Consider the following 13335-nt stretch of genomic DNA (forward strand, 5'->3'; position numbering starts at 1 on the left):
TCTTAATTTCTCTTTGCTGCCTCTTTTTGTCTTTCTGTACTGTAGATGCTTAAAGACCATGCCCTCAGCATGCTTACAGAAGCCGTGCAGGATGGTGGGCAGGCCATGCGAGATCCTGTAGGTGGCAGCGTTGAGTTCCACTTTGTGCCCATTCTGAAGCTCATTAGCACCTTGCTAATAATGGGCGTGTTTGATGACAGCGACGTCAAGCACATCCTGAAGCTAATCGAACCATCCGTCTTCACTGATGGTGAGAACCCAGCTGAAGAACTGGAGGCTGCCAAAACTGGAGATGCCGAACAACAGCTGGTCTGCAAAGAGGAAGGAATGAAGGCAAAAGAGGAAGAGGAGGAAGTAGAGGGTGAAAATGAGAGAGAGCAGCTGGATGAAGCAATGGGAGAGGAAGAGGAAGAAGAGCTTGAAGAAGAGGAGGAGGATGAGCTCGAACCTGAGGAGGAGGAATATGAAAAGCATGCAGGAAAAGAAGGGAAGGAGGATGAACATGCTGCAGAAAAAATGGATAGAGAGAAAACAACAGATGAAGACGTTGAGAAAGAAACTGGTGCAGCAGAAGCAAAGGAAGAGGAGGATGTGGGAGAGGGACTGCTGCACATGAAGCTTCCTGAGTCTGTTAAACTTCAGGTGAAGTACTATTGATTGAAGACTTTAAAATATATTAGTATTTCTCTAACTTTTTGACTTTTTTTGTCTTTCTCATCCTTAGATGTGTACTCTCCTGCAATATTTCTGCGACTGTGAGCTACGTCACAGAGTGGAAGCCATAATTGCTTTCTCATACAGGTTTGTCAACCAGGTGCAGACCAATCAGAGACAGCGATATAATGAGCTCATGCAGGCCTTCACGATGAGCGCCGCAGAAACAGCTCGCAAGACCCGCGAATTCCGCTCCCCTCCACAGGAACAGGTACTGTTCAGCTGCTCTGGAGAGACAATGCAGCTTTGGTATATATAAAGCTTTTTTAGCTTTATATATACCAAGGCTTCTTTTTCTTGCCAGGGAAAAAAGAGCTAAAATTTACACTTACACTGTTTATTCAGGTGAACATGTTGATGAGCTTTAAGAACTCTCCAGAGGAGGAAGTTTGCCCCGTTCCTGAGGAAGTCCGGAATGACCTGCTGACATTTCACCATGACCTTTTGGCTCACTGTGGTCAGTTTAACCACACAGACTAAACCCTTTTCAAATAACTTATACTGTCACTGTTTCATATAAGGATAAAGGGGTCCTATTATGCTCTTTTACAAAGTCTTGATTTTGTTTTGGGGGATGTACTAGAACATGCTCTCATGCTTGGTTGTTCGAAAAACACATAATTTTTCACATAATTTACATTATTACAATACCTTTCTCCCCAGTCGGGCACAAACGGCTCGATTAGTTCCTGGTTTGATGAAGGCCCGCCTTCCGAAAAAAACGAAATGTCAAAACCGCGTGACAGGAAGTAAGTGCGCAAGACTGTCCCAGGTCTTAAAAAAACGCTCAAGAGCAGTGAACGCACACTAAATCCACACTATCTCAAATACCCCTCCGGAGCGGTATTCAAGGCTTAGTGTATCCCATCATGCATCATGTTCTGGAAATAAATCACGAGACTTTTTTGCGAGAGGTCACGGAAACCTTTCCAATGTAAGTTAAATATTAATAATAATAAGATATTACATATACTTTGGTAGTAAAACAAAGTGCGACACGTTTTATTGGTGCAAAGGTGAGTATATTTATTTTGTACATCATTTGCAACTGCTTTTTATCACTTAATTAGAAGCACCAGAAATTAAATTGTCATCTGTTAAAGGACTACTGAACAGACATTTAAAAGTTTATTTTAAAATGCAAAGTATTGAAAATAAAAATTTAAACTCTGTATACACTTGCGTTTTTACAACACTATAAGTGTGTCCCATCAGGTAATGAAAAGTTGTACACACACTTGTGGTCTCCATCCTCACTTGAACACTTGGGCCAAATACAGGAAATACGCCATATAAGTAGTCAAGTGCAAAGACCGCAAGTGTGGGTATTTGGACAAGGCAAGAGCCTACTTTTTTTCCATTGCGTATGTTTACCTATGGCTGAGAGGAGAGCGATCACATGAGCTCTGCCGTTGTCTTTCCTATTGGCTGTCGCTCCCGAAAGTCGCTCTTCATTTGCATAAAGTTGAAGGATTCTGAACGTTGTCGCGTCGCTTGTCTGAAGCGGCTCAGCATATGCGTACAGCTGAAAGCGCAGACTTTCAAACTATAGGCTACTTCCTTTGATGATAATCTTCGTCCAGTGTCAGCACTCGTCAGAAGTTATGACCGATAGCACTGTCTTTAAACACGTTTAAACTAGAGATGTGGTGGATATCTCATAACTCCCTCACACAAGCGCTTGTCAGCGCTGCCGTCTATTGATGTTGCGGTCTCCGGTAGATTGTTGTTATTGCATCTCTTCCTTTTCTTTTTCGGCTGGCCTGGGCCAGTGTTGCCACCTTGTGGACAAACTAATTAGTGCAAAATCAATTCAAGGCATATGTGCTGATGATTGGCGGGCTGCCAATTGAATAGCCCTGATGTAGGGAGTCACATGTATTCTCCTCCTCTGTTAAAGGGGTTCATATTGAAGAGGAAGAGCAGGAAGAGGAGTTGGACACCTCTCTGCGTGGGCGCCTCCTGAGACTAGTGGCGAAAGTTAAGAGCTTGCGAAAGAAGCCGGAGGCTGAGCCTGAACCTGAAGAAGATAAAAAACCCAGTAAAAGCCTTATTACTTCATATTAGACTTCAAAGTCCCTTTTTTCCATACTGTAATTACATGAACCTTTGCTCTTGTGTCACAGGTACTCTGCAGGAGCTGATTTCCCACACCATGATCCACTGGGCTCAGGAGTCTTTCATTCAGAACCCTGAGCTGGTGCGGCTCATGTTCAGTCTGCTACACCGACAGTACGACGCCCTGGGTGAGCTGATCCGAGCATTGCCCAAAGCCTACACTATCAATGCAGTGTCTGTGCAAGACACAATGGAGCTACTGGAGTGTCTGGGACAGATCCGCTCCCTGCTCATCGTACAGATGGGGCCTGAAGAGGAGAGGCTGATGATCCAAAGTATTGGGTGAGGGCATGATCGCACCCTTAAAGTAACAATAGCAACTGCAAAAGATATCTTCTGCTTACACTGTCAGGAATTTACACCACGCTGGTGTTGCAACCATGCTCTGTCTTTCTCTTTCAGAAATATTATGAGCAACAGGGTATTCTACCAGCACCCCAACCTGATGAGAGCTCTGGGGATGCATGAGACGGTCATGGAGGTTATGGTGAACGTACTTGGAGGTGGAGATTCCAAGGTACGCAGTTTTTAAAAGACACATTTTAATGCGATGTTCAAACATTTGATTGGTTTGAAAGATTTTTTAATATAATTTGCATTTTCTCTGAACAGGAGATCAGATTCCCTCGAATGGTGACCAACTGCTGTCGTTTTCTGTGTTATTTCTGCCGTATCAGCAGACAAAATCAGCGCTCAATGTTTGATCACCTGGGCTACCTCCTGCAGAACAGTGGCATTGGGCTGGGTAAAGTCTGATTTTAGAGAAACTCACCTTTTTAAGCTGTTTCTCCTTTTCATCTCCAGTATGTGTGTTTATGTTTAGCCTAGTTAAAATTGAAATCTTAAATCTAATTTAAATTTCATTATATTCAGCTATAAATGTTTATTATTTATTGTCACATCAGTCAACCAGTAAACATTTTTTTTTCAGGAATGCGTGGCTCCACTCCTCTTGATGTTGCTGCTGCATCCTGTATCGATAATAACGAACTTGCCCTGGCCCTCCAAGAGCAAGACCTGGAGATGGTGTGTCAACCTAGAGTACAAACGGAAAACTTTATGACCATTTTTTGTGGCTGCCAGAAAACTCTTTTTGTTTCTCTGTTTATGCAGGTGGTGAAGTACTTGGCAGGTTGTGGTCTGCAGAGTTGCCCCATGCTCTTATCAAAAGGTTACCCAGATATTGGGTGGAATCCCTGCGGAGGCGAGAAGTATCTGGATTTCCTGCGCTTTGCTGTATTCGTTAATGGTTTGTATTTATAATGTGATGATGGTTGTAACTGGACAAAGGAGTGTAGTTTGCATACATTAGATACTGTATACTCTTGGTTTGTTTGTTAGTGTGAGAATCTTAATATGACTACATAATAATAATGATAATAATAATAATAATAATAATTTATGGTGCAGCTTTGTTAGACCAAAACAGATCCCATCTAATATCCCTAAATTCAATTAAATTCAATTCAGTTCAATTAAACTGAATTGTTTTTCAACATTATATGTAATGTTCTCATTTCAGGAGAGAGCGTGGAGGAGAACGCTAACGTGGTGGTCCGACTGCTGATCAGGAGGCCTGAGTGTTTTGGTCCCGCGCTGAGAGGAGAAGGGGGCAACGGTCTGCTTGCTGCCATTGAAGAGGCCATTAAGATCTCAGAAGATCCTGCAAGAGATGGACCCACTGTTAAAAAAGACAGACGCTTCCCTATGTGTGTGCAAATTACCTTATCCTGACATCTTATCCTTAATTTTATCCTGACAAAGTCACCCAGTGTGATGCTTGTTTGGTTTCACAGTAGTATGTAGAGAGGTTTTTGAGTGTTTCTTGTTTATGTTGTGTCAGGTTTGGAGGTGAAGAGCAGCATGAGGAGAACAGAGTGCACCTGGGAAATGCCATCATGTCCTTTTACTCAGCTCTCATTGATTTGCTGGGTCGCTGTGCACCTGAGATGCATGTAAGTGCGTTTGTATGCTAATGTTTGAGTGATAATAAATGAAATCTGATTAATTGAACATCTCACACTTCCCGTCTTGCATAGTTGATCCAAGCTGGTAAAGGCGAGGCTTTGAGAATCAGGGCCATTCTTAGGTCTCTGGTGCCTATTGAGGATCTGGTTGGTGTGATCAGCTTGCCATTCCAGATCCCTGCTTTTGGAAAAGGTAATGATCAGTTAAGAACTTGTAGATAGATGCATGTATTCGTACCATTCTCACACTTCCAGTTTTGCCCATTACATTTCAGATAACAGCATCATTGAGCCAAAGATGTCTGCCAGTTTTGTGCCTGATCATAAAGCACCAATGGTCCTGTTCCTGGACAGAGTTTATGGCATAGACAACCAGGACTTCCTGTTGCATGTACTGGAAGTGGGCTTCCTGCCTGACATGAGAGCAGCAGCTTCCTTAGACACAGTAAGATACCTACTGTATCTTTCTTCACAAGCAAAAATGCTGTCTGTGATTGCATTCAAATAATATGAGACATATTGAGCTGTGGTGTTCACATGGGAAATGTGGGTTAAAGTTTAGCTTGCAACATGCTCTGTACATAACTGTCTGCAGTACTGTCACAATGACCATCCTGTTCTTTCTCTAAGGCCGCATTCAGCACTACCGAAATGGCCCTGGCGCTGAACCGTTACCTGTGCTCCGCTGTGCTTCCTCTTATCACTAAATGTGCTCCTTTATTTGCCGGCACGGACCACCGTGCCATCATGATCGACTCCATGCTTCACACCATCTACAGGCTGTCCCGAGGACGCTCTCTAACCAAAGCTCAGAGGGATGTTATTGAGGAATGCCTCATGTCTTTGTGCAGGTGAGTGTTATGCACAGCAGCAAACAGTAATAAAACAACAAGTGTGCATTCAAAACATGTTTAGCCTTAGTTGATGTCATTATTTGCATAATTTTGATGATGATTTATTATGTAATGTTTGCTTTACAGGTACCTGCGTCCATCCATGCTCCAGCACCTCCTCAGGCGGCTGGTGTTTGACGTGCCGATTCTGAACGAGTATGCTAAAATGCCCCTTAAGGTATGGCATTATTATTTCATTACACATTCAGTAGGTACTATTAATTTAAACTTGTTTCTACAGTTATCTAACCTGTGTGATTATTTTGCAGCTGCTTACTAATCATTACGAGCGTTGTTGGAAGTACTATTGTTTGCCTAATGGCTGGGCTAACTTTGGCGTATCATCAGAGGAGGAGCTTCATCTGACCCGTAAACTCTTCTGGGGAATTTTTGAATCTCTAGCCCACAAGGTGGGAATACACCCTCTTTTGTGTAATAAACACAAAAGATGCTGTTTGAGAGTGTTATTCTGTCCCAATATGTAGTGAAAAGACAGAGCAGCATTGTAGCTTTTATAATTTGTGTCTACCAACAGAAATTTGATGCAGAGCTATTTAAAATTGCCATGCCATGTATATGTGCGATTGCTGGAGCGATTCCTCCTGATTATGTGGATGCCAGTTACTCCTCCAAAACAGAGAAAAAGGCCTCTGTCGATGCTGAGGGCAACTTTGATCCCAAACCTGTGGATACGACCAAGTACGTTTAATTATTAAATTATTCTGTTAAGCGTGATAAATAAAATAAACAAAAAGTAAAATATTTGATTACTTAAGCCGTTTTAATGTTCTCTTCTTATAGCACTATCATTCCAGAGAAGCTGGACGGTTTCATCAACAGATATGCAGAATACACACACGATAAATGGGCTTTTGAAAAGGTATGCATTTTATTATTTGTTCACTTATGTATTTATTTATTTTTTTATAACACATTGCTAGGGGGTCTGTAGGTTGCAAGGGTGCTGCTAAATAGTTGGTAGTATGTTATGAGTGGTTCCTAGGTGGTTAGTTTCTGATTTATTCGTTTATTTATTTATTTGTGTAAGAGTCTTACCAGTGCCTTATAATCCATCAGATTCAAAACAACTGGACTTTTGGTGAGGTGCTGGATGAAAATGCCAAGACTCATCCAATGCTCAGGCCTTACAAAACGTTCTCTGAAAAGGTAACAGACATCATACGTATAATATTAGATTTTCACTCTCTCTGTCACTATGGTGAACTTAGAAACAAGTAAACACTAAAGCCAAGTGCAGAATAAACAAATTTAACAACGATAAACCAAAAGCATATATTAGAACCAGAACAAAAACAAGAACCAATGCTGATAACACCAATTAAACACTAAATAAGACAATAATACCTAAATCAATGAATAAATCAATAAAGACACTGCAAACAGACAGCTAGGAAAGGCATTAAAAAAACTACATAGCCAAAATTTCAACATAAAAGTCCAAAGCAAGACACAGAACGGGATATTTGACTCTCTCAGACTTCATAGTGCTCTTTTTGTTTATTGCAAGAGCCTTATTTCATATATTTTAATTCATTAATGTTTGCATTAGGATAAAGAAATCTACCGCTGGCCCATTAAAGAGTCCATCAAGGCCATGATTGCGTGGGAGTGGACGCTGGACAAAGCCAGAGATGGAGATGACGAGAAAACCGAAAAGAAGACAGCTCGCAAGATCTCACAGACTGCACAGGTAAGGACAGAGAGTGGAAAAATATCTTGAGATACTAACCAAATACTAGCTGCATACTATCATATAAGCATGATATTATAATTCATTTATTTTCATAGGTGACTTATGACCCCAGTCATGGCTACAGCCCTCAGCCCATTGATATCTCAGGCATGACACTTTCCAGAGAGCTACAGGTACACAGTGCTAATGCATATTCCCATTTAGTTCAATATCAACATTTAATACAATAGAAAGCATCATAGCTAACCACACACTACGTGTTCTAGTCCATGGCAGAGCAGCTTGCAGAAAACTACCACAACACCTGGGGGCGCAAAAAGAAAATGGAATTACAAGCAAAAGGTTTGCATTTCTCCAATGTCTCATCAGTAAACATTTTTCAAATTGTTTTGCTGCAGTATTATTATAATTTGTATTTTAGTTGCAGCTCTTTTTAGTTTGTCCACATCTCTCTTTTTGAATTAGGGGGCGGCACACACCCTTTGCTAGTGCCTTATGACACACTGACGGCTAAAGAAAAGGCTCGAGATAGAGAGAAGGCATATGAGCTGCTCAAGTTTCTCCAGCTGAATGGATATGCTGTGACAAGGTACAGGAGCCACTGAAACCCATATATACGCCAAAATATTATAATTGCTATAATTCTGATTGTCTAAAATCTCTCTGTCCAGAGGGCTCAAAGATATGGAAAGTGACATTTCCTCTATTGAGAAGCGTTTTGCATATGGCTTCCTACAGAAGCTGCTAAAGTGGATGGATATTGCCCAGGAATTCATAGCCCATCTTGGTACAACTTTCTTTATCCTTGTTCTTTATCTTTATTGCATGAATTTAGGGAATAATTGAAATAAACTAAATTTCCTGTAACATTTGTGTTTACAGAGGCTGTTGTGAGCAGCGGCCGTGTGGAAAAGTCGCCACACGAACAAGAGATAAAGTTCTTCGCCAAGGTCAGGCTCTCGTGGTCTATACGCCCAAAATGTCTTTCAGCATCTGAACATTAGCACAGGACTGTGAATAATTTGTGATTTTTTTCTATGTCATCCTCAGATTCTTTTGCCTTTAATAAATCAATATTTTAAAAATCACTGCCTCTACTTCCTTTCCACACCTGCCAAAATCCTGGGCAGTGGCGGACATGCCTCCAACAAGGAAAAAGAGATGATTGCAAGGTAACAACACACTTACAGACACTTTACCAAATGTTTATGGCAAATACAAGTCCAAATCTTCTTACCTCATGTATTTTGTTACGTTTATTTCACCCAGTGTTCTTCTCGCTGCCTTCTTTTCCTTTTTTCTCTCATTTATTCATCATGTTCCTTTGGTTTCCTTTTATTTGGTGTCAGCATCTTCTGTAAGATGTCTGCCCTGGTGCGACACAGAGTGTTTCTCTTTGGTAAGATATCTACTCTGCTGTCTTCCATCACTTTTCCTTTCTGTTTTCTTACTGCTTTGCTTTCTTTTTGTGTTGCTCTCCATCAACTAAATAAGTAGAGCATCTAATTTGCTTTACCTATGGGTCTAAAAAAAGCTGAATTTCTGTCCTTGATGTAATACCATATATTTGTGATGCACAGGTACGGATGCACCTGCTATTGTCAACTGCCTTCATATCCTTGCACGGTCACTTGATGCCAGGTAAGTCACTGAAATTAATTTCCAGTCAGAATGGAGAAAGTTTGTGAAGTAGTTAAATGTTGCATTTTTTACATTTTATTTCTCTGACGTTAACAGAACTGTGATGAAATCTGGACCTGAGATCGTAAAAGCAGGACTGCGTTTGTTCTTTGAGAGTGCAGCTGATGACATTGAAAAGATGGTGGAGAACCTCAAACTCGGTAAAGTGTCCAAAGGCAATCAGGTACAGCTTGAGTAATGCTTACTGTATATGACAAAGATAATTTGCTGCATTGTTTTTGCATGGCATGATTATTTTTGTTTTTTATCTCTCAGCCGGTTAAAGGTGTATCCCAGAATATTAACTACACCACAACAGCTCTGCTCCCTGTCCTCACTTCACTGTTTGACCACATCGCTCAACACCAATTTGGAGATGATGTTATCCGTAAGGACTTTTTTTGAAAACTGAAATGCATAAATACAGTATGTTTTTAATAGTTTTAAAATGTAGTTAAATTAACCTGTCTCTTTTTGTTTCTGTTAGTGGACGATTTGCAGATGTCCTGTTATCGAATCACGTGTAGTATCTACTCTTCTGGAACTGTAAAAACACCTCATGCAGAGAGGTTTGTTAAGAGTGTATTTGTGTGTGTGTATAAGTCTGTATGTGATGTGACTGTGGTTGAGGTTTCTGTAACTTTCCTCTATATTTACATTAGGCATAGACCAGCCCTTGGAGAATGTCTTGCTCATCTCGCTGCAGCCATGCCTGTGGCCTACCTGGAGCCCCATCTTAATGAATACAATGCGTTTTCAGTGTACACTACCAAGACACCTAGAGAAAGAGCAAGTAAGTCCTCTCTTTGCAGCTACACTACCGATGATACAACTTGGAATGTTACAGAAGATTTTTCAAATAAATGCTATTCTTATGAACTCTATTCATCAAAGAATTCTGGGGGGGGAAAAAATCAGTTTCCACAAAAAATATTAGGCAGCACAACTGTTTTCAATATTGATCATAATAGGAAATGTTTCTTGAGCACCAAATTCAGATATCAGATGATTTCTGAAGGATCATGTGACACTTAAGACTGGAGTAATGGCTGCTGAAAATTCAGCTTTTACATCACAGGAATAAAATACATTTTAAAATGTAATTTTAAATTGTAATAATATTTCACAATATTAGTGTTTTTACTGTATTTATATTGAAATAAAATGCAGCCTTGATGAATACGAGAGACTGCTCGAAAACATTTACAAATCTTATGACACCAAACTTTTGAATGGTAATATATATATCCATTTCTGTATTTGTTTCTGACTTTTATTCTTCCTTTAATCGACAGTCCTGGGCCTTCCGAACCACGTCCATGAGCTGTGTGACATTCCTGAGCTAGACATATTATTGAAAGAGATTGGGGACCTGGCTGAATCGGGGGCTCGCTACACTGAAATGCCTCATGTGATCGAGGTCACCCTGCCCATGCTGTGTAACTATCTGCCCCGCTGGTGGGAGAGAGGAGTGGAGATCTTTCCCGAATTGGAGGGTAAGTTGTGTACAGACGTCACCTCTGATCATCTCAACCAGCTTCTGGGAAGTATCATGAAAATTGTGGTCAACAACTTGGGAATTGACGAAGCTTCCTGGATGAAGAGGCTTGCAGGTACGAGAGGTTTTGATTCTCAAGTCTGTGTTTGTATTTTAGGTTCAGTACTTGATCTTCAACATAATATCCTTGTCTCGATCCAGTGTTCTCCCAGCCTATTGTGAGCCGAGCCAAAGCAGAGATGCTCAAATCCCATTTCATTCCCACCATGGAGAAGCTGAAGAAGCGTACAGCTAAAGTAGTGGCTGAGGAGGAGCACCTGCGTATGGAGGGGAAGTCTGAGGGGGACGAGGAGGAAGGCACTATTAGAGATGAATTTGCAGTTCTCTGTAGAGACCTATATGCGCTGTACCCTCTTCTCATCCGCTATGTGGATAACAACAGGTATTTTGTGGTTCCTGTGTAGGTTTTTTTTTAATGGATTCATTTTAGCTCTCTTGACATTTTAAATGTCGCATGGGTTTTAGAGCAAGATGGCTGACGTGCCGGGACCCAGATGCTGAGGAGCTGTTCCGCATGGTGGGAGAGGTCTTCATCTTCTGGTCCAAATCTCATGTAAGAGACAAATTTCTGACTCATCACAACTCGCAGTATCAGCAGACATGATAAATACTTTAATTGAAGCCACAGTATATGACATTCGAACGCAACGATCTACAATTCTGTGTTACCTCACTGATCTTCTCATTCTCTCTGCAGAATTTCAAGCGAGAGGAGCAAAATTTTGTGGTGATGAATGAAATTAACAATATGTCCTTTCTCACTGCTGACAGTAAGAGCAAGATGAGCAAGGTGAGGCCCTTTGAGATGTGCAAGCAATGGGACATAGACTTTCATATTTGACTAACGATTTACTTCGATATTTGATTATTATGTGGTCAGAGTATTTTTTATTGAGTGAATTCATACATCTATATTAGTTTTTTGACAATTTTACATTCATTCATTAATTACATTTGCATAATAGTTTTGTTGTAAGTGTTTCTTTAGAATGATTTCTATATTGTATTTATTAATATTTTGAAGTTGTCTTTTCTATATTTTTAGTTTTCATTTTAATTTTAGTTTAGGTTTAAGTAGTTAATTTTTATTCTTTTTTTTTTAATGAATAAAAAATTAATAAAGGTAAATATATCTATTTAGCTTTTTTTTTATTTAAGTTTTATTACATCAGTTTAAACTTATTTCATGTAGTTGCCAAGGCAGCATTTCTAAAATTTAAGTTAAGTTTTCAACTAATATTTATATTTTACTTAATGTTATGTTATTGTGTTGTTAGTAAATTTGAGACTAATTTCATCCCGTACTATGTCAGTTACCAAAAACAATTTTCAGTCATTTTAGTTAAAAATAACAACACTGGTTGTTAATGCCGTGAATGTAAATGCTGCGATTTTTAAAAATAGTTAATAAACCAAAAGTGAATGGTTATTTGGCATCGAGCTCCACATCAAAGGTAAAGTATGCTGTGCTTTCATGCGTTTTCTGAAGACGTTGCGTTTATTCTTGCTGTCACAAAGGCAAGTGCTTTTCGGATGCGTTTTACAGGATTTAGATCACAGTGTTAATGGTGTTCTCTCTCTGACTGTACCCTGTCCTCTTTTTCTCATCTGGATGCTGGTGGGTTTCTAGACCGGGGACTCTGAGGTTAGCTTCTCTGACTGCACGACTGCTGTGCTACCGCATGGCACCTCACATCTGGGGGGGCATTTCATCAACCCCCCCAACACACTGGCACTCTACACACGCATAACAGTGACTTCTCAACTGTTTGACCAGACTAGTGTCTCACACTCTCCTTTACATGCTGCATTTGTGGATAGATTTCATGCTAGATAGCATAATGGTTGTTGTTTTTCCCCCAAAATGGTAGTACTCCTAATGGATTGGATTTCTAAGAGATACAGAATTGAAAATGTGAATTTGAGAGAATATAATAAAAGAATTATGGGTAAAATGGCTACTATGATGCAGATGAAAAGATAGGCCCTCTCAGTTTCAAGAAACATCCCATCCCCACGGACACAAGGGCCACAGGGCGCCTGTTGTCCTGCCAGTGTGTGAGGGGGGGGGAGTCTGAATGGAGGCGTTTGATGAAAGAACGCTTTGTAGAGGCTCATGGCACTTGATTCCATGTCCGTCGCAGAGGGTCCGAGCCCTTGGAGGCCTGTGCCATCACCCTGTACAGCAGTTTGCATCTGTTGGACTGTAGTTCGGATGGGGATCTTCATACATCTCTTATCTTCCTTTTCTTTTTGTATAACGGCTGCAGGTTGGGGTCAATATTTAATCTGTTCAGGAAGTCAACTGAGACAGAAATGCACACATCAAATGATTCAAACTGTATTTCAGTTCATTTCCTAAACTGGATTCATGTGAAGGAATTTGACCTCAATTAATGTATATTTCGTCATACATCCTCCTTGACAAAAGGGGGCATTTAGAGTCCATCCTTTAATGTGTGCTTACTTAATCCCCCCCTTAACTGGAATTGCTGCCGTACTTGTATCCAATGGCTCACATCTCCATATTGTTCCATTTTTGTCTCCCCATCCACCCCTTTTTAACCCATGAACCCTGATGCAATCAAAAGAAAATGATTGAGGTGGGATTGTGGAAAAAGGGATTACATTTGCATACTTTAGAACTAATGTAACCTCTAAAACTTGGCTTTAATTGTTCAGTTGCATTAA

The 13335-nt window shown here is 40.4% G+C and overlaps 1 protein-coding gene across 1 annotated transcript in view; it reads left to right on the forward strand.

The window, feature by feature from the left end:
• Nucleotides 1-13335, forward strand: part of LOC107728853 (ryanodine receptor 1-like) — a 48105-nt gene that overhangs the window by 16889 nt on the left and 17881 nt on the right. Inside the window, exons 37-73 of the mRNA XM_016539140.1 lie at nucleotides 46-642; nucleotides 725-925; nucleotides 1060-1171; nucleotides 2615-2755; nucleotides 2841-3114; nucleotides 3235-3349; nucleotides 3445-3577; nucleotides 3764-3858; nucleotides 3946-4081; nucleotides 4355-4541; nucleotides 4676-4787; nucleotides 4872-4992; nucleotides 5075-5244; nucleotides 5430-5650; nucleotides 5780-5870; nucleotides 5962-6102; nucleotides 6228-6391; nucleotides 6494-6572; nucleotides 6770-6859; nucleotides 7263-7403; nucleotides 7502-7579; nucleotides 7673-7748; nucleotides 7872-7995; nucleotides 8078-8193; nucleotides 8289-8356; nucleotides 8457-8578; nucleotides 8756-8805; nucleotides 8987-9047; nucleotides 9144-9270; nucleotides 9363-9474; nucleotides 9574-9655; nucleotides 9749-9879; nucleotides 10382-10699; nucleotides 10786-11026; nucleotides 11110-11197; nucleotides 11342-11434; nucleotides 12275-12289. Of these exons, the coding sequence (XP_016394626.1) occupies nucleotides 46-642; nucleotides 725-925; nucleotides 1060-1171; nucleotides 2615-2755; nucleotides 2841-3114; nucleotides 3235-3349; nucleotides 3445-3577; nucleotides 3764-3858; nucleotides 3946-4081; nucleotides 4355-4541; nucleotides 4676-4787; nucleotides 4872-4992; nucleotides 5075-5244; nucleotides 5430-5650; nucleotides 5780-5870; nucleotides 5962-6102; nucleotides 6228-6391; nucleotides 6494-6572; nucleotides 6770-6859; nucleotides 7263-7403; nucleotides 7502-7579; nucleotides 7673-7748; nucleotides 7872-7995; nucleotides 8078-8193; nucleotides 8289-8356; nucleotides 8457-8578; nucleotides 8756-8805; nucleotides 8987-9047; nucleotides 9144-9270; nucleotides 9363-9474; nucleotides 9574-9655; nucleotides 9749-9879; nucleotides 10382-10699; nucleotides 10786-11026; nucleotides 11110-11197; nucleotides 11342-11434; nucleotides 12275-12289 (5223 nt within the window). The remainder of the gene's footprint in view (nucleotides 1-45; nucleotides 643-724; nucleotides 926-1059; nucleotides 1172-2614; nucleotides 2756-2840; nucleotides 3115-3234; nucleotides 3350-3444; nucleotides 3578-3763; nucleotides 3859-3945; nucleotides 4082-4354; nucleotides 4542-4675; nucleotides 4788-4871; nucleotides 4993-5074; nucleotides 5245-5429; nucleotides 5651-5779; nucleotides 5871-5961; nucleotides 6103-6227; nucleotides 6392-6493; nucleotides 6573-6769; nucleotides 6860-7262; nucleotides 7404-7501; nucleotides 7580-7672; nucleotides 7749-7871; nucleotides 7996-8077; nucleotides 8194-8288; nucleotides 8357-8456; nucleotides 8579-8755; nucleotides 8806-8986; nucleotides 9048-9143; nucleotides 9271-9362; nucleotides 9475-9573; nucleotides 9656-9748; nucleotides 9880-10381; nucleotides 10700-10785; nucleotides 11027-11109; nucleotides 11198-11341; nucleotides 11435-12274; nucleotides 12290-13335) is intronic.

Source organism: Sinocyclocheilus rhinocerous, unplaced genomic scaffold (assembly GCF_001515625.1).
Source record: "Sinocyclocheilus rhinocerous isolate Xijiao unplaced genomic scaffold, SAMN03320098_v1.1 scaffold397, whole genome shotgun sequence".
In the NCBI taxonomy this organism is placed as follows: Eukaryota; Metazoa; Chordata; class Actinopteri; order Cypriniformes; family Cyprinidae; genus Sinocyclocheilus; species Sinocyclocheilus rhinocerous.